This window comes from Sturnira hondurensis, unplaced genomic scaffold (assembly GCF_014824575.4).
Source record: "Sturnira hondurensis isolate 20B ecotype Veracruz unplaced genomic scaffold, ASM1482457v3 Scaffold0019538, whole genome shotgun sequence".
NCBI lineage: Eukaryota > Metazoa > Chordata > Mammalia > Chiroptera > Phyllostomidae > Sturnira > Sturnira hondurensis.
The window spans coordinates 202,763-227,632 of NW_028092169.1; the positions used below are offsets into that span (position 1 = coordinate 202,763).

The window sequence follows — 24,870 nt, forward strand, 5'->3', positions numbered from 1 at the left end:
TGGCCAAAATGGAAAAAAATAAACCTTTTTGCAGGAGAAAAAACTTACATCATTAAAATGGCCATAATAACCAAAGCATTCTATAGATTCAAAGCAATTTCAATCAAGATACTAATGATGTATTTCAGAGAACTAGAAAAAATATTCCAAAAATTGATATGAAACCACACAAAAAAGCCCTGAACAGTCACAGCAATCTTGAGAAAGAGCAAAGTTGGAGGAATCACACTACCTGATATCAAACTATAATATAAAGCCTCCCACAGTGCACTAGGGTTTCCTTTTCTCCACATCCTTGCCAGCACTTGTTGTTTGTCAATTAATTGATATAGACATTCTGACAGGTATGAAATGATAACTTATTGTGGTTTTAATTTAAATCTCTCTGATGATTAGTGATGTTGAGCGTCTTTTCATATATTTATTAGTCATCTGTATGTCCTCTTAGGAGAAGTATCTATTAAAATCATTTGCCCATTTTTGAATTAGACTGTGTGGTTTTTGTTGCTGTTGATTTTTATAAGTCGATTATAAAAATTTTGATTACTATACTAGTAATCAAAACAGCCCAGTACTGACATAAAAACTGATATATAGGTCAATGGAATAGAATAGAGAGCCCAGAAAAAACTCACACCTTTACAGTCAATTGATATTTGACAAAGGAAGCAAAAACATACAATGGGGTACAGATAGTCTATTCAATAAAGGGTGTTGGGAAAACTGGACAGATACATACAGAAAAAAATAAAACTAGACCATGTTCTTATGCCATGTACAAGGATAAGCTCGAAATTATTTAAGGACTTAAATGTTAGACTTAAAACCATAAAAATCATACAAGAAAATATAGCCAGTAAAATCTAATAAATTTCTCATAGCAGTATTTTTACTGATATACCTCCTTGGGCAAAGGAACAAAAGAAAATATAAACAAATGGGACTACATCAAACTAAACAGCAAAGGAAGCCATCAACAACATGTAAAAAACAACCCACTGAATGGGAGAACATATTTGCCAATGATACATCTGATAAGGGGTTACTATCCAAAATTTATAAACAACTTATAAAAATCAACAGCAACAAAAACCACACAGTCTAATTCAAAAATGGGCAAATGATTTTAATAAATACTTCTCCTAAGAGGACATACAGATGACTAATAAATATATGAAAAGATGCTCAACATCACTAATCATCAGAGAGATTTAAATTAAAACCACAATAAGTTATCATTTCATACCTGTCAGAATGTCTATATCAATTAATTGACAAACAACAAGTGCTGGCAAGGATGTGGAGAAAAGGGAACCCTAGTGCACTGTGAGTGGAAATGCAGACTGGTGCAGCCACTGTGGAAAGCAGTATTGAGATACCTCAAAAAATTAAAACTGGAACTGCCTTATGATCCAGTGTTTTCACTTCTGGGAATATATTCAAAGAAACCTGAAGTACTAATTCAAAAGAATATACAAACCTCTGTGTTCATTGCAGCATCATTTACAACAGCCAAGATTTGGAAGCAGCCCAAGTGCCCATCAGTAGATGAGTGGATAAAATGACTATAGGATATTTACACAATCAAATACTACTCATCTATAAAAAAGAAACCCCTACTTTTTGCATGGATGGACTTGGAAAGTATTGTGCCAAGTGAAATAAGCCAGTCATAAAAAGACAAGTACCATATGATTTCACTTAAATGTGTAATCTAATGAACAAACTGAAGTAGAAAGCAAAATAGAATCAGACTCATAAAGAACAGACTGACGGCTGTCAGAGGGGAAAGTAGTTGGTTGTAGGGCTGGGTGGAAAAGGTGAAGGGGTTAAGCAAAGAAACAACACTCATAGACAGACAACAGTATGGTGAATACCAGAGGGAAAAGGGGAGTGGGGACAGATAGAAGAGGGTAAGAGGATAAAGAGGACATAAACAGTGATGGAAGGAGACTTGACCTGCAGTAGTGAGCACACAATACAATATATAGATGATGTATTATAGAATTGTACACATGAAACCTATATAATTTTATTAACCAATGTCACCCCAATAAATTCAATAATGTTTTTAAAGTATTTGAAATGAGCATTAAACATTTTAAGGTGCATTAATAGAGGGAAAGATACTGGAAAATTACAAATCTTCTTAACTATAAAGTTTTGTGTTGTTTTAATAGATCCTTTTAAAAATGTGATGGGGCTGACCCATAGGTCACCTTTTATATAGCCTCTATGTGAAAGGTGGGTTTAAATTATTCTAGTTTCACTAATAAGAAAAAGGAAATGTGATATTTCTTATAGAGATAAGATTCTTCCCTATGAGTTCCACTGAACATTTTCTCAATGAAAGGATTTGGGTGCCCATTCCATACACAAAAAGAAAGTGGTAGAAAGTTTACCAATACTCTTGTCAAAGCTACTATTGTCTTAAGGAGGAAATGTTGAATCAAGTCTGTACATTTAACACTGATTCTAAAAAACCTCCTTTTTCCTTTTATGCTGAGGCTTATGAATACTAGTACACCATTTCTATGTGGATATTTACCAAAATTCTTCATATTCATAGATAAAGCATAATAGTAACCATGTGATTGCCAAAGTCAATAGTCATGTAGACAAGAGGCCACAAAAATGACCATTTATTTTGAATTTGGGTTTATTTTTAATCATGTCAATAGCCAATCTCGGCTAAATCACACAGATCAAGTATATGATTGTCTAAGTCAGTTATTAAGGTGGCCAAAACAGCCAGATTATGATGTGCAGGCTTGATTTTAGATCATACAGACACAGCCATAGTCCATTAGTCTCAACAGAATGGCATAAGTCTAATTTCCATATATTGCTGTATTCTCCACATTTCAAGTAGACATGCATAAAAAACTATTAGTATCTTCAGCAGCAGAAACATTCCTTTCCATACTAAACCATGATTCTGTAAATACTCCAAAATCAGGTTCCTCTTGGTCTCAGTCCCCATCACCCCAAGTTAGAATGAAGTTCGCAGTTCCATTCCACATGAACAACAGATAACAAGCAATAATTATCCATACATGTTAGCTTTTCTGCAATTGTACTTCTCAGTACTTATAGAAAAATTGCACCTTCTATAATTAACACACCATTCTGGACTTCCTTATACAAAATATGAGCGTTATGTCCTACAAAAATATGAGCATTTCTGTCCTATTGTATAAGTATAGATTATTTTTTACTTCTCCTTTCTGTGCCTCAATTTCTTTATCTGTAAAAAACCTCCATTTTCTTATCTGTAAAATAGTACCTAACTCTAAAGATAGAGGATTAAGAGAGTTGATACATGTGATTCAATTAGAACAGAATCTGTCACATAGGACATGCTAAGTGTTAGCAATTATTGTTACCATTTTTATTGCCCTATTACTACAGATGCTACTTTGGAGCACTAGTCTTTTATACATTAAATTATTTCCAAAATCAGATCGGTCAAGAATATATAAAATGTATATGGCAACAATGAAAAAAACACTCTGAAAGATCCTAATTAATAATTGAAATATTCTGTAAACTTAGCATTTGGAAATGCTAAATACTAGTACACCATTTCTATGTGGATATTTACATAGTGGCAAACTCAGACTCATCCACATGTTTTTTCATTTGTTTTTTAAAAATTATTTTATTGTTGTTGGATTACAGTTGTCTGCATTTACCGCCCCGCCACCACCACTCCCACCCTACCCCAGCCATCCCCATCTACTCCCCTTGCTTCTCCCACCCCTAGTTTTTTCAATGGGTCCTTTATAGTTGTTCCTGAAAACCCATACCCCCATTATCCCCTCCCACCTCCCTTCTGGTTACTGTCAGATTGTTCTTAATTTCAGTGTCTCTGGTTATATTTCGCTTGCTTGTTTGTTTTGATTAAAAGCAAGATGTTCTAAGGTGAAATCCTAAGAGAGAACAACTATTAGTTAGAAAAGTCTGTTGCAAAGAAAATTTTCACATCCCAAAACCTAAACGTGATCATGTTCAGAAATAATTAAGGATTGTGTCAGGCATCTAGGGACCAACAGGACTTACAGACTTGAAAAAAACAAGTACTTTTTGTTAGAGTCAATAAAGAACACTATCAAAACACTTCCCAAAATTATTTGATCAGAGTGTAAAATCTGAAACAACTGAATTTTCCAGAGGCTAATAAAAACTTATCTTGGGACAAAGAAATTTAAATTTGCTTCGAAGTGGAAAATGCAAGCACAAACAAAGAACTTAATTTGCTAGCTTTAAGCCCGGAACTGCCCTCTTCTCGCAGAGCCTGGCGATGTGCCAGGCTCCTACTAAGCCTATTCTTGACTTCATGACAGTGGGTTCTTTTTCTGTGAGCTTTTCTGGCCATGAGAGAGCACAGCCTAACCAGGATGAAGTTCTGCCACAGAGCAGAACTATCCTAGGGATAATGTAGAAATGTTTTATAAAACCTAGCAACCAGAATTTCATTTCTGCAGACAAAACCAGCTTTCAGCAACATTGTGAAGGAGATGGAGTTTCCTCAGTACAAGTTATTACCCATTACTGAGCATTCAATGCCCTCACACTGCCCCTAACTTCCCACATACCCTCTCCCTGAGTAGCATTCACGACTCAAAATCCTGGCTGCACCACAGCTCTATAACAATGCTGTTGCTTAGATAAAACCCCCAGAGATTCTGATTTAATTAGTCTGGGGTGGAGCGTAGGCATAGCTTTTTGTTGTTTTTCTTTATTTTGTCTCCAGTTCCCCAGATAATATTGATGGGTAAGCAGAGTTGAGGATTACTGATGTAGAAAAATAGTATATCTCAGTTGAGTCTGCAGACCACAGCAGTCACCAATGATGCTTAAGGGGTGAGGGATTGGGTAAGAAAGGTGAAGGGGATTAAGAAGCACAGACTGCCAGTTACAAAAATAGTCAAAGGAATGTGAAGTACAATATAGGGAATATAGTCAATAATATTATAATAACTATATGTGGTGCCAGATGGGTACTTAATTATCATGGTGATAGCTTCTCAAGGTATATGTTTGATACTATCACATACACCTGAAACTCATATAATGTAGTATTTCAACTGTAACTGAAAAATAAATTTTAAAAAACTGCAGATTCTTGAGCACTCATATATTCTAAATCTGTATTTTAATGAACACCTCAGGTAATGCCAATGCATAGTTACATTTAAGAACAAAATTTTTCCTTATTTAAACTTACCCATCTTTTGTCCCATTCACTAATAACTGGATAGACTAATCCAAGATAATATGGTAATGAGTGCTGTTGAGATCAAGCGGTACTTTTTTAGTTTTTAATTACAGTTGACATTCAATATTATATAGTTTCAGATGTACAGCATAGCAGTTATACATTTATATAACTTACAAAGTGATCCTCCAGTAAGTCTAGTGCTCTTTTGACATCATCTATGCATAGTTATTACAATATTATTTACTATATTCCTGAAGAAAATGCAGAGGGTGGTCCCAATACTAAGAATTTCTTTTTTTATTAAAGATTTTTATTTACTTATTTTTAGAGAGGAGAAAGAGAGGGAGAGAAACATCAATGTGTGCTTGTCCCTCACATGCCCCCTACTGGGGACCTGGCCCACAACCCAAGCATGTGCCCTAACTGGGAATTGAACTGGCAACCCTTTGTTTCACAGACAAGTACTCAATCAACTAAGCAATACCAGCCAGGGCCCAATAGCAAGAATTTATATGGTAGATCTGTGAGGGTAGTTTGGCTTGGTTGGTTACTGAGGTGGGTGGGGGAGACAAAATTTTTACTGCCTCTCAAATTCTGTTATACAGGTAGTTTCCTACTTCACTTGAGGCCTGTCCTATATGCTAAGGTTCAGTTAATAAAAGGAAAGAGTTTTGATCCCTGGATCTAAGGTTCTGAGCCCCACTAGCCATTTATATAAAGATAATAATAACTATCATCTTATGGCTTCTTGCTTCATGGATGGATGGCTCCACAAAATAGCAATGTTTTTATTAAATTTATTAAACTCAAAGTGAAGACTGTTTACCAGCACCTAGCCATTTCTCTTCAATTATGTAAACATTTGTGACTTTTGTTCCCATGGCAACACCTTACATCAGTGGTTCTCAACCTTGGCTGCACATTGTAATCACTTGGTGAGCTTCAAACAATATACATGTCTGGGTCTACCTACCAGGTTTTTAGTTAACTGGTCTTTAGTGGGCCTGAGCATGAGATTTTTTTAAAAGATCCCAGGTGAATCTGCTATGCAGGCAAAGCTGCGAAGCACATGCTTTAAAGCAGGGGTGTCAAACTCATTTTTACCACGGGTCACATCAGCCTCACAGTTGCCTTCAAAGGGCTGAATGTAATTTTAGGACTGTATAAATGTAACTATTCCATAACAGTTAAGCAAGAGCTCGGTGCTGCTGCCAGGTAGAAATAAGGTGCCAGGCTGGATAAAACAAGGTGGGGGGCCCATGGGTCTTGTGTTTGCCACCTGTGCCTTCAAGGAAATGCAACAGTCTTCCAAAGGTGTGGGTGGCCCATCAAAGCTCACAGAAAGAGAATCCAATAAGTACAACTACTATATATAATCTGGAGCTGGTAAAAAATATATATAGTTTCCTGAAATTAAAAAAAATTCTTCTTTGAAACCTGTATAGACCTAAAGAGCATCACATGTATCATTATCATATGCCATCATAACATGAGTTGTTAATGTTACTTTTGTTTGATGTGTTAATTCCCTGACATCATGTACTTTCCTCCTTCATCAGCTACACTGAAAACACTTCTCTTTCCAGAAATAAAGTTGAGGACTACTTAAACTGGGATCCAGCCATTCTGAGTCTGGATTTGTATTTGTTTTGTTTTGTAGGTCACTCTCTGGGCGCATTGTTGGAGGGGTTTGGTGGTTCTTCACCCTGATTATAATTTCTTCCTATACCGCCAATCTTGCTGCTTTCCTGACTGTGGAGAGGATGGTTTCTCCCATAGAGAGTGCTGAAGACTTAGCTAAGCAGACTGAAATCGCATATGGGACACTGGACTCTGGATCAACAAAAGAATTTTTCAGAGTAAGTTCTTTACATTTAATTGGGCCTGCTGGTTTTTATTTAATCATCTTCTTACAAATGCAAATGAACAGTGCTTTTAAGGGAGGGATGGGAAAGACTGGAAATGTTATCAAGGCAGAGCATCTTAAATATAGCACTCTGGTTGGTGACTTACTTTATTATCCTTCAGACCTAAGACTATACATGCCATAATAAGTGGCATGCCAAGAGCTCTAAGCCTGAATTTACAGGTCTGAATTCCAACCCCATTAGAAAGTGATTGTTTGTCCCTGAGTATGTCATTTAACTTCTGTCAGCTTTGATCCCCTTCCTTGAATAATGAGGGGATTGAACTAAGTAATATCTATTCTCCTTTCCACCTTTTACAAAAGCAGTGATTTTATGTCTCAGCAGTTCACAGAAGTTAGGTAATTGACTCTAAGACTCTGAAGACTGATGGACTATAAAATTACATATTCTATTTTAGACATTGGTTTCTGTTGAAATGTATTACAGTTATTTAAAGTATTCATGTACATGCTGATAATTCAATTTTCAAGGAAGCTGATAATTGTTTTAATTTCATGAGTAGACTTATTCCCCCCTCCAACCCCCCTATAGGCTAACTCCTAGCAAAAGTTACTAAAGCTACATGAATACTGTCAAGAAGAAAGATGAAAGGAGATAGAGGCAGAAAATTATAAAAGAATATCATGATGGACTAACCACCTTTATATAAACAATCAAGATCTTTGTTCTGCAGCAACTGGTCTATAAGAAAGGCTATGAGTGGAGTGTTTAAGAACTCAAATGGTTTTTTTTTCAGTTGCCCAAACCAGGAATATATAGTGGTCAAATAGAAAATGAACCTATTCTACACATTACCACTGCCTGCTACTGTAACCACTGTAACCAGTTGTAGTAATGATCCCGAAGCCACTTGTGTAGTAGGTAAAGAGGAAACATTTAGTCACCCTCTCCAACCAATAATCAAGTTATTTGATGGCAAGTATAATTACTGACTTTTCCTCAAAGATCCAGAGTAGAGAGATGTTGGTTTTAAACCAGCTTGTTTTAAGAAGTCAGCAAGAAATATATTTCTACATGTATTATTATGAGAGTGGACCAATGATTTCATGGGAAACCAAGAGGAGTGTTTTTGGGTTTTGTTTTTTTTGGAATTACAGCAATTGACTAAAACTGTTTCCATTCCTTGAAAGAGAAAGGGTTAGTTCTGAAACCCTTTGAGAATTCTCACTGGCTCTGGATACCCCTATCTCACTACTCTTGACTGAGCAGATCATAAACCCCAACCAGGGAGAAAGGCCCAGTATTGGAAGCATCAAAATGATATGAAGACACTCTGAAACTAGCCTAGCTTTGACCCTCACTGCTATAGCAGTCCCATAATCTTCTCTGGAAATAATCCCCTGTCCCCATGAAATCACTCACACATTTCAAGGCAGGAAGCTAGGAATTTCTGTCTGCTGAGTAGCAAGCATATAATCTCTATGGAAATCTGGCTTGGTATAAACTTCAACAGAGCTATGTTTACCATCCCAATACACATCGAGTTGCTATATGAAGCAATTGACCACTTAGGCTATCAAGACACCTGACTTAGACCCTCTGATAAGAAATACTCGTTCCACTAGAAAGCATTTTCCTTCAACAATGATTAGAAATTAGAAAGGTGTGCTTTAAATGGTAATCAATAAATGGCATCAATTCCCATTAAGCTTTCAAAAGCCATTCATCCACATTGCAGGCAAAGGAGTCTCTCTGGGAAGATTTATTAGCACAAATTCTTGAAAGTGTGAACAAATAGTCATTGTTCCCATGCCTAGACCTCATCCCCCACACATTTTTTTCTTTCTCAAAAACCAGGAAAGGATCTACTAATCTATTCAACAATAGTTTCATTAAAGAGTATCATATTATTGGAGACAATTTGAATCAATATTCAATTCTGAGCAAAGCTATTGCCACATTCTAATTGGTTTGCAATTTCTAATAGTCATCAATTCCTAGTGAGCTTTACAGCCAATGAGTAATTTGTATGGAAATAGGGCTGTTTTGAAAATCTGATTACAGAAGGAGCTGAATATTTTTAGGTATAGGTAAGTGCAAATCATTTTCTAATTGCCATGCATGCCACTTTTTCTTTTTTCCAAATTGGTTGCTGGTGACAGCATTAGGACTCCGTAGGAAAGTACTTTAGGGCAGCACACAAAGATCTAAGAGTGAAAGTGAGCAATATAGAAAAATCAACTCTTTAGTCTGCTTGTACTAAAATGTTATATAAATCTAACAAAGGATAAGGTTGGTATTCATATAATACTGGGGGGCCCAAATAATTGGTCTTGGAGCCATATGTTTTCTTCGGCTCCTCCACTCCACCCTCCTTGAGCCCCGTAGATTAGAGAAGACAGCCAGCAAGAATACATCATCTCACAGGGACTTAACCACTGTAGCTTGTCACTTCCTCTTCAACCCTCAATAATCTCAAGGCAATTTTAAGAACAGTAACTTCTCTACACATGAAAAAAATGGGAACCTCTGATGGTAGTCTTTCTAAACTTTACAGAATAACACAAGATCACATGCAACATTTATGAACATTACATGAGCTCATTACTTTCCATTCTCACTCAATACTAAAACCACAGGGACCAAATAGCAATGCCATAAAACAGCCTGGGGCCAGCCCTCTAGTTATTGCACTAAGAGAGAGAAATAAATAAAATAAAATTCCTTCCTAATTGCCCTGCAGACATTTTTACTCATCCTGGGTAAGCCTGCCATTTAAATCATGGTATTTTTTTAATGATTCCTTTATTTCTCTTATTTTCTGAGCTATCCTTGGTTGTTATCTTACAAATCACATAAAGTCACTGGCACAGAGGGATGTTCCTTCAGGAAAGGCAGGCAGGGAGTGAGAAAAATGCATGCAGCTGAAAGAGACATCTGAAATATTACCAGCAACCCTCTTGACTTGAAAACCGGTTTCCTTAGACAGCAGCTCCAAAACTAAATGTCCCAACCAGAGATGGAGACACTCCAGGCTAAAAAACAAGTAGACAGCTTTATTGTCATTGCCCAGAGAAATGCCACAATGATTTGCAAACCTGCACTAAAATGATTATTCTCCACTAGGTTTTGAACACTTAACCTGATGCAGATTCATGTTAAATAGTAGCACTGGGATAAAACGCATTCCTAAATTCTCTCTGCCTTCAGAACCCTAGAAATATTAAAAGCCAACTACGATGCTTCATTTTTTTCCCAGATACTTATCCTCACTGAAGATAGTTCAGAGGATAAAAGGAGGCTGTTTTTTTAATGAATTGTTTAAAATAAATAAATAAATACATAGATACATATATACATAAAAATAAAAATAAAATAAAATGTTTAATACTAATTTAAACCCCTTTAAGAAGATAAACATAAAAAGAGAAGAGTGGAGCTATAGTGCCCTAGGCAGGACAGGATAATTTAACTTTATCTGGAGACCATTAAGGGGAATGTCCTGTCTTTAGAGTTGCATCATTGTCAGCCCCATGAAGCACAGGTGAATTACTCATGAAAAATGTTTTTGTCTCAACACTAGACTTTAACTGTTACTGTTGTCATTGGTTATTTTAATTTTTAATTTTTAAAATGCATACAGAAAAAAGAAGAGCCCTCCCAAAGTGACTTGGGAAGCAGTACCTACTAATAGTATTCAGATTCTGTTTACACATTTACAATCTCTCTTACATACACACACAAGCATTTTCATTTGGAGTCCATATTTCAACATTCATTGGTTATCTATTATAGGGCTTTTGAATAATATGGGAAAAGTAGAAAAATCTCCTGACAAGTGCACTTATGCTGAGTATATGACATGATCTTTAAGCTTTATTACAACTGAACTAGTACACAACAGACCTCCCCTACCCTTTAACCAATCCCCTATCTGTAGTAAACAGGTCAAACTGTAAAAGATTTATTACAAAATTTGTCACCAAACACTATGATAAATTTGAGATCTTGACAAACAATATACCTAGACAACTGCAAACAAATTTAATTGATCTGAAGACATATGTGATGTGACCAAATTGTTTGAAAACACATTCAAACTATCTACTAGGTAGGGAACACATACTAGCAATGATAAGAGACAAGTTGACACCAAGGAATGGTAGATCAGAGACATACTATTTGGCAATATCAAAAGGGAAAAATTGTTTTCCTTAATGTTGACATTGATGTTTTGATGCTACATTATCAAGAAAAACTCCTTAGTTTCTGTAGTATATACTACATTATCATGGACCTTATAGGTCAAACCTGGAGGTGGAAAGGCAGGCACAAGGTGAGGGATGCTGAGGCCTCACCAAACAGGCCTCTGGAAGAGGGAAAGATATATTCAGACAGCTATTGGCCTTTCCCATCTCTCAGCTCCCAGTGATCTGTTGTTCCATAGGTCTTCCTTTTAGGCAAGTCTTAAGCTGGGTGGAAAAAACACATTTCAAAAGAGTGAAGTTGACCTGACAACTATGCACAGAACTGACAACACATCTAATGTCTGTTTCCAAGAGAAAGGAGAAAATGTAACAACAAAGGCATGCTAATGAAAATGCCTGAGACATTTTTTATTCATTATTTGTCACTCTTTCCATAACTCTTTCCTTGGGTATGCTCTATGTGCAATGCTCTAGACTAAGCACTGAGGATCCATCTCTATAAACAAAATTAAATTTCTATTTTTCACCAATTCACATGAAAATACCTAGACAGTTTTTTTCACCATATTTGGAGGTTATTTGGGGTATAAATTGACTTCAATATTGGCATAGTGACAGATGGTTACTAGACTTAGAGTGGTGGTCACATGATAAGATATGAAAATGTTGAATTGCTATGCTGTACACCTGAAACTATACGCTACTGTATGCCAACTATACTTTCATAATTTTTAACATAGAAATTTCAGAGAACTAGATGATAATTCATCCAGACAGCTGACAGTGTTTATTTCTACAAAGCTACTTCCCAGCATGTGCTAATCTATAGTCTGATCCATGGTGAAGAGCAGTAGGGTTAAAGATACTCCATAACTCCAACAGGAAGGTCAGCTTGGTGATGAGGAAAACAGAAAACAGAAAACTGTACTTGAACAAGAATTAAATAAAAATTAAAATTTAAAAAAAAGAAATGGTCTCTACCCTCTAAGAGCTTACAATATAGTGGGCTGTTAATTTTCAATGCCTATTCACATACATTACCATATGCAATTCACACAACAATCCTGCAATACCACAAGAAAAGGAATTATTACACCTCCTTCAGAGAGGAAACACCTGAAGCAAGATGACATCATCCTCACTCAGCTCAGTGGGAAAGAGCTAGAACTCCAAACCCAGACTGATGCTCTGAGTCAAGACTGGGGCATCTGTCCCATCCATCTCAGTTCCTCTCTAGTGTGAATATTCACAGAAACATGGGATGTTACACATGAATCAAGCCTCTAGTGCAGCAGATGTTAAGGATTCTGTATCATCACCTAGTTAATTTTCGTTTTTATTCCCCTAATGGATCAATTAGAAAAGGAAACTTTTTTTATTTAATTCTTGTTCAAGTACAGTTTTCTGTTTTATATTCCCTGCCCTGCCCCCCACCAGTGCTCCCCACCTCCCTCCCATTTCCGCCCCCCACCTTAGTTATTGTCCATGTGTCCTTTATACTTGTTCATGTGAGTCCATCACCTTTCCCCCTGTGATTCTCTCTCCTCTCCCCTCTGGACCCTGTCAGCCTGTTCAATATTTGACCGTCTTTGGTCCTATTTTGCTTGCTTATTTGTTTTGTTGCTTAGATTCCTGTTAACGGTGATATCATATGGTATTTGTCTTTCACCGCCTGCCTTATTTCGCTCAGCATAATGGTTTCCAGTTCCATCCATGATGTTGCAGAGGGTAAGAGCTCCTTCCTCCTTTCTGCAGCATAGAATTCCATTGTGTAAATGTACCATAGTTTTTGATCCAGTCATTGACTGATGGGCATCTAGGTTGCTTCAAACTCTTGGCTATTGTAAATTGTGCTTCTATGAACATCAGGGTGCATAGGTTCTTTTGGATTGGTGCTTCAGGGTTCTTAGGATATACTCCTAAGAGTGGAATTGCTGGGTCAAAAGGCACGTTCATTTTTAGTTTTCTTAGAAAATTCCATACTGTTTTCCATAATGGTTGTACCAGTCTGCAATCCCACCAACAGTGAACTAGGGTCCCCTTTTCCCCACAACCTCTCCAGCACTTGTTGTTTGTTTCTTTGTTTATGATAGCCATTCTGACTGGTGTAAAGTGGTATCTCATTGTGATTTTAATTTGCATCTCTCTGATAGCTAGCGATATCGAGCATCTTTTCATGTGTCTCTGGATCTTCTATATGTCGTCCTTGGAGAAGTATCTGTTCAAGTCCTTTGCCCATTTTTTTAATTGGGTTGCTCCTCTTCTTTGAGTGGAGTTGAGTGAGTTCTTTGTATATTTTGGAGATTAAACCTTTGCCTGAGGTATCATTGGCAAATATGTTTTCCAAAACTGTTGCTTCTCTTTTTATCTTGATACTGTTTTCCTTAGCCATGCAGAAGCTTTTAATTTTGATGAGATCCCATTTGTTTATTCTCTCCTTTATGTCCCTTGCTCTAGGGGACATATCAGTAAGAATCTTGCTGCATGGAATATCTGAGATTTTCCTGCCAATGCTCTCCTCTAGGGCTTTAATGGTGTCATGACTTATATTTAAGTCTTTTATCCACCTTGAATTAATTTTGGTGTATGGTGTAAGTTGGTGCTTGAGTTTCATTTTTTTTGCATGCAGCTGTCCAGTTCTCCCAACACCATTTGTTGAAGAGGCTATCTTTAGTCCATTTTATGTTACTACCCCCTTTGTCAAATATTAATTGACTGTAGAGATTTGGGTTTATTTCTGGGCTCTCTGTTCTATTCCATTGGTCTATGTGCCTGCTTTTATGCCAATACCAGGCTGTTTCGATTACAGTGGCCTTGTAATACAGTTTGATATCAGGTATTATGATCCCTCCTACTTTGTTCTTCTTTCTCAAAATTGCAGCTGCTATTCAGGGTCGTTTATGGTTCCATATAAATTTTCGAAGTGCTTGTTTTATGTCTGTGAAATCGGCAATTGGTACTTTAATATGTATTGCATTGAATCTGTAAATTGCTTTGGGTAGTATGGACATTTGGATGATGTTAATTCTTCCAATCCATGAACACGGTATATGTTTCCATTTGTTTGTGTCTTCCTTGATTTCTTTCTTCAGTGTTGTGTAGTTTTCTGCATACAGGTCTTTTACCTCCTTGGTTAGGTTTATTCTCAGATATTTTATTTTTGTTTTTGCTATATCAAATGGGATTTTTTTCTTGATTTCTGCTTCTGCTGTTTCATTGTTAGTATACAAAAATGCCTTTGATTTCTGGATATTGACTTTGTATCCTGCTGTTTTGCCAAATTCATTTATTTGTTCGAGCAGTTTTTTGGTAGAGGCTATAGGATTTTCCATGTACACTGTCATGTCATCTGCAAACAATGCCAGTTTTGTTTCCTCCTTTCCGATTTGGATGCCTTTTATTTCCTTTTCTTGTCTGATCCCTGTGGCTAGAACTTCCAATGCTATATTGAATAGAAGTGGTGAAAGTGGACAACCTTGTCTTGTTCCTTACCTTAGTGGAAAAGATTTTATTTTTTGCCCATTGAGTATGATGTTGGCTGTAGGTCTTTCATATATGGCGTTTATTATGTTGAAGAATGGTCCCATTCTTCCCTCTATTCCCATTTAGAAAAGGAAACTTATACATACTTTTAAATGATATTTTTCCATGCTCTGAAAGCCTCAAAAGGATCCAAGATAAGAAGTCAAAGGAAGTGAAGATATCAATAAAACTATGAATGCCACAAACACAGCAGACCTCTATTATCCATGGATGATTATAGTTTCTTTTTTGTAGTTCCATAAGATTAATGCAATCTTTATACAGTAGACCAAAAGAGAAAAAGGCATAGTTTTCTCCATAGATTTCAATGAAGCATTAATTAAAAACTCAATATCCATTTTTGACACAGATTCTTAGTAAACCAAAAATATAATGTGATAAAATGTGTTTCAAGATATCAGCTGACAGCATTCTTTCTTTTTCTTTAAATATCTTGAAATTTTATTTTCAATTATGCCTCAATGAAGTTGAAAAAACTACCACAAACTTGGTGACTTATTAACAACAGAAATTTATCTCTCACAGTTTTGGAGGCTGAAAGTCCAAGTTCAAGGTGCCAGCATGTTTTGGTTCTAGTGAAAACCCTCTTCAAGGTTGCAGATCGCTGATTCCTACCTAGGATCTCACATGGCAGAAGTGGTTAGGGAGCGCTGTGGGTCTCTTTTATCAATACACTAATCCAATTTATGATTACTCTACTGTTATGACCTATCTTCTGAAGACCCCAGTACCTAATACAATTACATTTGACATTAATATTGTTTGTTTTTATTTATTTTTAAATTATAGTTTACATACAATATTATATTAGTTTCATCTTTACAAAGTAGTGATTAGACATTTATATAACTTGTTAAGTGATTACCCCCAGTAACTCTAGTGCCCATGCGCCACCATAAATGATAATTACAATATTATTGACCCTGTTCCCTATGCTGTACTTTACATCCCCACTAATATTTTATAACTACCAATTTGTCCTTCTTTTTTTAATTTTATTTTTCAATTACAGTTGCCATTCAACATCATATCAAGGGTACAGCAGAGTGGTTAGACAATCGTATACATTACAAAGTGATCCCCCAATATTTCAAGTACCCATCTAGCACTATCCATAGTTACTACAATGTTATTGATTATATTCCCTATGCTGTACTTTTTATTCCCATAACTATTTTTAACTACCAATTTGTATTTCTCAGTATCTTCACCTTTTTCACCCAGCTTCTCAACCCCTCTCCCCTATGGCAAATGAGTTTGTTCTCTGCATCAATGAGTCTGTTTCTATTTTTTTGTTCACTTATTTCATTCTTTACATTCAACATATAAGTGAAACATATATTTTTCTTTCCCCAACTGACTTACTTCAGTTAGCATAATACCCTCTCTCTCTAATGCCACTGGTGTGGCTCAGTGGATTGAATGCCAGCCTGTGAACCAAGGGCTACTCGGTTCAATTCCCAATCAGGGCACATACATAAGTTGCAAGCCAGGTCCCCAGTAGGGTGCATGTGAGAGCCAACCACACATTGATGTTTCTCTCAATCTCTTTTTCCCATCCTTCCCCTCAGTCTAAAAATAAATAAATAAAATCTTTAAAAATTTTAAATATATTTTATTGATTATGCCATTACATTTTTCCCATTTTCCCCTTTTTATTCCCCTCCAACCTGCACACCCCCTCCAACCCACATCCCCCCCTTTAGTTCATGTCCATGTGTCATAACTTCTTTAGCTTCTACATTTCCCACACTACTCTTGCCCTCCCCCTGTCTATTTTCTCCCCACCATCTATGCTACGTATTGTCTTCATGTTCTCCCCATCTTTCCTCCCCCCACTCCCCTTTTGCTAACCTTCCATGTGATCTCCATTTCTATGGCTCTACTCCTGTTTTAGGAGTCTGCTTAGTTTGCTTTTGTTTTAGGTGTGGTTGTTAATAACTGTGAGCTTGCTATCCTTTCACTGTTTATATTTTTTCTCTTCTTTTTCTTAGATAAGTCCCTTTAACATTTCATATAATAAGGGCTTGGTGATGATGAACACCTTGAACTTGACCTTATCCAAGAAGCGCTTTATCTACCTTTCCATTCTAAATGAAAGCTTTGCTGGATAGAGCAATCTTGAATGTAGGTCTTTAGATTTCATGACTTGGAATACTTCTTCCCAGCCCCTTCTTGCCTGGAAGGTCTCTTTTGAGAAATCCACTGGCAGTCTGATGGGAACTCCTTTGTAGGTGACTGTCCCCTTATCTCTTGCTGCTTCTAGGATTCTCTCCTTCGTTTTAATCTTGGCTAATGTAATTATGATGTGCCTTGGTGTGTTCCTTCTTGAGTCCAACTTCTTTGGGACTCTCTGAGCTTCCTGGATTTCCTGGAAGTCTATTTCCTTTGCCAGACTAGGGAAGTTCTCCTTTATTATTTGTTCAAATATGTTTTCCACTCGTGGCTATTTCTTTCCCTCTTCTAGTACCCCTATAATTCAGATGTTGGAATGTTTAAAGATCTCCCGGAGGTTCCTAAGCCTCTCCTCATTTTTTGAATTCTTATTTCTTCATTCTTTTCTGCTTGGTTGTTTCTTTCTTCCTTCTGGTTCACTCTGTTGATCTGAGTCCCAGTTTCCTTCCCATCACTATTGGTTCTCTGTGAATTTTCCTTCATTTCGCTTAGTGTAGCCTTCATTTTTTCATCTAATTTGTGACCAAACTCAATCAGTTCTGTGAGCCTCCTGATCACCAGTTCTTTGAACTGTGCATCTGATAGATTAGCTATCTCTTGGTCACTTAAAATATTGGCTCTGGGGCTTTGATTTGTTCTTCTGTTTGAGCCATTTTTGGTCAGGTCATGCCTGTTACATAAGAGTGGCTGAGTTTTAGGTGTTCACCAGGGCGGGGTACTGCGGTTGCAGGGTTGTGATGCTGTATGTGGGGGAGGGGTCTGAGAGGGAACAATGGTGTTTGTTTCGATCTCTCTTGGATTTCGGTCCCCTCTTCTGCTTCCCACAAGCAAATTGAGCCCTTCTGATGCTGATTCTTAGGTGGGCAGGCTTGTGTACATTCTAGGACCCTGTGGGCCTCTCCAAGGAACTCTCCTGTGAGGCTGGGAGTGTCTCCCAGCACCTTTTCAATCAGTGCTTTTAGGCTTTATTTCTATTCTCTGGTGCCCTGGGTTGTGCAGTCTCTCACTGCCTGTTTTTGCCTAGTTTATCTGTGCATGAATCTGTGACTGCAGTCAGCCAACTGCCTTGCATGCTCTGTTCATTTCCTCCCCGTGCCTGGGGTCTGCTAGCCCCGTGCCACCTGTGCTCCTGGGTCTGGCAGCCACTGCCTTTTCCTGCACGATCTCTCTCCTCTAGCCGCGGACTCTGCCCCTCTTCCCTGTCTGGTTGAATGGTTGTCTGACCTCTGTACAGTTCAATCTTCTGTCTGTTCTGGTTGTGTTTTTGTTTCTAAATCTTTGTTGTCCTTAATTTTGGTTGTGCAAGGAAACACAATATTTCCACCTATGCCTCCATCTTGGCCAGAAGTCAAGAATAAAAAAAAAAATTAAGGAAAAAAAGACTGTTCAGACAAGGCTCTGTGGAGATGTGAGGAAGGGGTACTACTAAAAAATAAAATAAATAAAATTGTCTCTGCTGGCTCAGTGAAAGAGAGGTGGGTTTTCTTTTCTGGCTTTGGAGGAGAAAGGAAACTCACTTAAATCCTGTTTTATCCTTCTGATTCTATTTCTACTTCTATTATGCAATATTACTAGTGATGTCATGTCCTAGTCAATCCATTTTTTTAAAAGTAATCTTTTTTAAAAATTTTATTTATTTATCTTTAGAAGGGAAGGGAAGGAGAGAAGGAGAGAAATATCAATGTATGGTTGCTTTTGGTGCATCCCCTGCTGGAAACTGGCCTGCAACCCAGGCATGTGCCCTGACGGGGAATCAAACTGCGATCTTCTGGTTCACAGGCCCGCGCTCAATCCACTGAGCTACACCAGCCAGGGCCTAGTCAATCCATCTTTAGCCATTTTTTGTGGCCTGTGGATTCAAAAGCTTCAACATGCACAACTTAGAGCTGCCCTTGAAGGCCACCTGGAAACTTGTGGTTCTTCCAAGGTGGCATGCAGGCCATCTGCCCAAACTAACCAACCATATGGATTTCATTAGCCCATCTCCTTTAATTCTCCCAGATAACCTACTTGCTTATGAGAGCATTTCACAGTTCAGAAAGCCTAAGGGGGGTTAAGTCTTTATTTTCTTTGAGGCTGCCAACTCTCTCAGATAGCACCAAGGTAATTAACAGGCCTCCCAGTTCTTTGTGAGAATTCTGAAATTCTCTTCCCTAGAGGAATTCATCTCAGGATCTCACTTCTTTTCTTATCTGACAAAGTCAAATCACTTAATAGCCTTCCAGTTACAGGAATGGGGCCCATCTGTTCAATTAGACATTCCTTGTGCTCACCTGACAAACCTGAGCAAGTTAATTATTTACAATTGTCCTTCATCACCATACAGAAGTCTAAAAACTTGACCATGGGATCAAGTAAAATTTCAACCTACTAAAACTAAACTAATAAGAACATTCAATCAGCTGGAATGCTTGGTTGCACTCCACTTTTGAAAGGAAAAGGCAATTCACACAAACAAAATCTTGATACAAAATTTTTTAAAGACTACTAGGTGATGATGTCCTGTGGTCAGATTCATATTCTACATTGTAATTAGTAAGTAAATATTCATGTCCAACATACCAAGTTAGGAACCAAAGGTACAATAGGGAAAACATAACAATCCCTACCTTCAAGGGGCTTGCATTCTGTTGGGAGGCAAACAATAAGCATGTAAACAAGTACATGTATAAAATTATTTTAGGTACCAATAAGTTACTATAGAGTATTATGATAGAGAGTGACAGAGTTAGAGAGCACTGTTTTAACTGGAAGTTTGGGAGGGAAAGCCTTTTAAGGAAGTAACATTTTATTAGAGACCTGAATGACAAGAGACAGCCATGTGAAAATTGGAAGGAAGAATTCCATACAAAAGGAATAACAAGTACAAATGTCCTGGCGTAGGAACAATCATGACATATTTAAGAAATAGGAAGAAGACCAGTGTGGCTGAAGAATGGAATTCTTTTTTTTCTTTGTTTTTTTAAAGTTTTATTGTTGTTCAGTTACAGTTGTCCTGCCTTTTCCCACATTGCTCACCCATACCCTGTGCCCCCCACTCCCACAGTTAATCCCCTCATTAATGGTTCGTGCCTGTGAGTCCTCTCTTTCTGTTCCTTTGCTTGTCCCTTCCCCTTCTTTTCCCTGTTATTAAATACAATTAGAGTTATAATGACGAAGATTGTGTAAAGTGGTCAGATTTAGGATATATTTTGGAAGTAGAGTCACAGAATTTGCTGATAGTTCAGATAACATTTGTGAGCAAAAAGGAAGAGCCAGGAATGACTCTCAAATTTTTGACCTACATTCCTCTTAGTGATAATTAGTGAAATCTGTAAGTTCTACATTCTTTAAATGATTCAAGGATAATTTCTAAACTGTAGTGCCAAGGGCTGAAAAGTTATATTGGGACTGATTAGAAAAAATTTCCAAGTGAAAAAATAAGAAGTCTTAAGGTAAATCCTTAGAAAATTTTCAAAGTCCAGAGACTTCTAATGATTTATACTTTTACCGTGTCTTATTTCTGTTTCCTTACAAGATGGCTTTATAATAGAGCTATATTTTCAAGGTGACTAACTGCATTTTGCAAAAACATAACTTTCTTTATATTCTTATAACTGACACTCCATTTTTGCCACATGGCAGAAAAGATGCATCAGATAAATTCAGGCAAGTTTCATGATTTCTTAGTAATTTTTTCATTACATTTTTCCAAGTTCTAGGGGTTTTGCGTGATATCATGACATCAGGGGCAGACATCTAACCCCAGATCATCACGATCACTTCCAGACATCTACTGTTCAGATGTCAAGTAGTCTTTCCCCTCCAAGTTAGCAATCTGAAATGTAACCATCAAAATCCTCAGCAATTTTTGCTGCAGTATCCCCTCATCCAAATCACAAGACCTCTACATTCTCTGCAGTCCTGACTGTACTTATTCTGACACATTTATTCTCCTATTATCTGTCTTTCTCTCTTTCTCTCCCTCTCTCCACTATGCCATTATAGGACTATTGGAAGAGTCAGTTTCTCTCCTCCCATCAGTCTGAGGACACTCAGACTTCTTTCAGCTCCTGCCTTCTCAAGAACTCACTGCTATTCTATCACACCAGCACTAAGCTAAATGTGGGCTACTGTTAGTTCATCATCCCTGTGCTACACACTCTGGGAAGTGAGACATCATTTCTTCTGCTCTGGTATCAGCAAGCATCTAGGAATCTCATCATCCCTCCCCCACTTGGAGAGCAGGGGACCTGTCTGACTCCTCCTTTACTCCTCTCCTTCTTGGCTCTTATCTGGCCTCCAGGGTGGTTGGTGTGGCTTTTTACCTACTTTCCAATTTATTGAGTATGTCATAAACTCCATATTTCCCTTATTTAATTTAGAATTTTAAACTCAAAACTTCCTTTTTTCTCTAGAAGCCTGGTTTTACTAATTTAAAACTTGGCTTTCAAGTTAATGTTGTCTTTTCATTAATTTTTAAAAACACTTTATCAAGACAAAACTCACATAAAATTCACTCATTTAAAGTGTACAATTCAATGAGTTTAGTATACATCATTTAATTTTAAAATTATAATAAAATAGAGAAGTCCAACTTCTGGTTAAGATAGAGGTATAGGTAGATACACTTTGCCTTCTCACACAACCAAAAAAAGGACAGCAACAAATATAAAAACAAAAAATAACCAGAAATGCCAAAAATTTAACTGTATGAGAGTACAACAACTAAGGAGTTAAAGAACAAACATTCATCCAGACTGGTAGGAGAGGCAAAGATGGGAAGCTGGGGAGGAGGGGACTCATGGCAAGGTGGCAGCTAGCAGAGCTGGCAGTCCCACATTTCCATGCAGATAAACCAGACGAAACAACTGGGGAGTAGACCAACCATGCAACCCAGGGTTCCAGCATGGGGATATAAACCCTCAAAATCTCTGGCTGTAAAAACCTATGTCGGTTGCAGTGGCAGAATAAACTCCCAGCCTCACAGGAGAGTTCACTGGAGAGGCCCACAGGGTCCCCAAATGTACACAAACCTGTCCACATGGGAATCAGCACCAGAAGGGCCCAATTTGCTTGTGGGCAGTGGAGGAAGTTACTGAAGGCCAGCTGAGAGCTCAGTAAGTGTCATTGTACCCTCTCTGACCCCTCCCCCATGTACAGCTCCACAACGCAGCAAAATGGGTTGCCCCACCCTGGCAAATACCTAAGACTCCTCCCCATACAATGTAACAGGTGCACAGAGACAAAGAAATATGGCCCAAAGGTAAGAACAGATCAAAACTCCAAAAATAGAACTAGCAATGAGGAGATAGCCAACCTATCAGGTGCAGAGTTCAAGATATTAGTAATCAGGATGCTAACAGAAATTATTGTGTTTGGTCACAAAATGAAGGAAGAAATGAAGGCTATGCAAAGTGAAAGGAAAATATAAAGGGAACCAACAGTGAAGGGAAGGAAACCAGGACTCAATGATTTGCAGCAGAAGGAACAAATAAACATTTAACCCAAACAAAATGAAGAAACAGAAATTCAAAAAAAAATGAGGAGAGGCTTAGGAACCTCTGGGACAATTTTAAACACTCCAACATCTGAATCATAGGGGTGCCAGAAAGAGAAGAGGAAGAGCAAGAATTGAAAACTTATTTGAACAAGTAATGAAGGAGAATTTCCCCAATCTGGCAAAGGAAATAGACTTCCAGGACTTCCAGGAAGTCCAGAGAGCCCCAGAGAAGGTGGTCCCAAGGAGGAACACACCAAGGCACATCATAATTACATTAGCCAAAATTAAAGATAAGGAGAGAATCTAGCCCTGGCTGGATCTAGCTCAGTGGATTGAGCGCAGGCCTGCAAAACAGAGAATCTCGGTTCGATTCCAAGTCAGGGCACATGCCTGGGTTGCAGGCCAGTTCCCAGCAGGGGCCAGTTCCCAGCAGGAGACACATGAGAAGCAACCATACATTGATATTTCTCTCCCTTTCTCCTTCCCTTCTAAAGATAAATAAATAAAATCTTTTTTAAAAAGATAAGGAGAAAATCTTAAAAGCAGCAAGATAAAAGGAGTGCCCATAAGACTATCAGCTGATTTCTAAAACAACAACAACAATAACAAAACACCTTACAACCAAGAATGGGCTGGAAAGATATTCCAAGTCATGAAAAGTCAAGGACCTACATCCAAGATTACTCTCTCCAGCAAAGCTAGCATTTAGAGTGGAAGGGTAGATAAAGTGCTTCCCATATAAGGTCAAGTTAAAGGAGCTCATCATCACCAAGCCCTTAGTATATGAAGTGTTAAAAGGACTTATCGAAGGAAAAGTAGATCAAAACTATGAACAGTAAAATGACAGCAAACTTACAACTATCAACAACCAAATCTAAAAAACAAAGGCAAACTAAGCAAACAACTGGAACAAGAACAGAATCACAGAAATGGAGATCGCAGAGATGGTTATCAGTGGAGAGGGGAAGTGATGAGGGGAAGTCCGGAGAATGGGGGAAAAGGTACAGGGAATAAGAAGCATAATTGTTAGGTACAAAAATAGACAGGGGGAGGTTAAGAATAGTATAGGAAATAGACAAGCCAAAGAACTTATATATATGACCCATGGACATAAACTAAGGGTTGGGGGTGGGGAATGCTGGTCGGAGGGGGGTGGAGGGGAATAAAGGGGAGAAAATATGGTACAACTACAATAGCATAATCAATGAAATATACTTTAAAAAATAAAATTAAGAGCCCTGGCTGGTGTAGCTCAGTGGATTGAGCGCAGGCCTGTGAACCAGATGATCATGGTTTAATTCCCAGTCAGGGCACATGCTTGGGTTGCAGGCCAGTTTCTGGCAGGGGCCAGTTCCCTGCAAGGGATGCACAAGAAGCAACCATACATTGATGTTTCCTTCCTCTCTCCTTCCCTTCCCCTCTAAAGATAAATAAATAAAATATTTAAAAATAAATTAATTAAATTAAATTAAAATAAATAGAGAGATATAAGACAGTGGCAGAGTAGGTGGAAGCTGCACTCACCTCCTCCCAGGATCAAGATGGAATTAAAACTAAATTATAGAAAAATTATCCTGACAAGTATGGCTAAGTTGGTTAAGTATTTTTCCACAAATTAAAAGGTCACTGGTTCATCCCCCAGTCAGGCACATGCCTGGGTTGCAGGTTTGGTCCTCAATCAGGGGTGTGTGCCAAAAACAACCAGTCGATGCTCCTTTCTCACATCAATGTTTCTCTCCCTCTCTACTTCCCACCTCCTCCTCTCTCTAAAAATAAATAAATAAATATTTTAAAAAATAAATACATTATAGAAAAACCCTCCTGAATAACCAACTGAACACCAACTGGTGAGAAGCCTTATAACCAAAGACATACAGAAGAAAGCACTTCACCACAATATGACTGGTAGGAAGTGCAGAGAAGGTGCAAGAAGGCTGGCTGGGATCCCATGGGTAGCAGCTGAAGTTCTGGAGAGATATTTCAGTGGCTATAGCATTTCCCCTGAGAAGTATAGGGAATAAACCCCAATCTGGCCTCCTCAGACTAGATCACAAGAACTGGGAAAGGACCCCAAATAACATCCAGCTATGAAAACCAGAGTGGTTTCAGTCCACCAGGGAAAGATGGCTAGAGATACAGAGAGCCTGTTAAAGGTCCCACACACAAAATTTTTATTATAGCCACTTATCCTGGGTTGTAGCAGAGGGAGGGCAGAGTAGACTAGAGCTGCATAAGGAAAATCTGGGATTTGTGGCTCTGGAGAGACAAATGAAGAGTCAGCCATGAGGATCCTTGTGCTGAGTCATCCCCCTATACTGCAACACATATCTTTATTTAGGCAGAGAACTCTTGTCCATACAGCATCCACCT

At 37.9% G+C, this 24,870-nt stretch overlaps 1 protein-coding gene across 1 annotated transcript in view; it reads left to right on the forward strand.

Annotated features, from left to right (window-relative positions):
• Positions 1–24,870, forward strand: part of GRIA3 (glutamate ionotropic receptor AMPA type subunit 3) — a 225,184-nt gene that overhangs the window by 130,291 nt on the left and 70,023 nt on the right. The window contains exon 10 of the mRNA XM_037028078.1: positions 6,885–7,083. Coding sequence (XP_036883973.1) covers positions 6,885–7,083 — 199 coding nt within the window. The remainder of the gene's footprint in view (positions 1–6,884; positions 7,084–24,870) is intronic.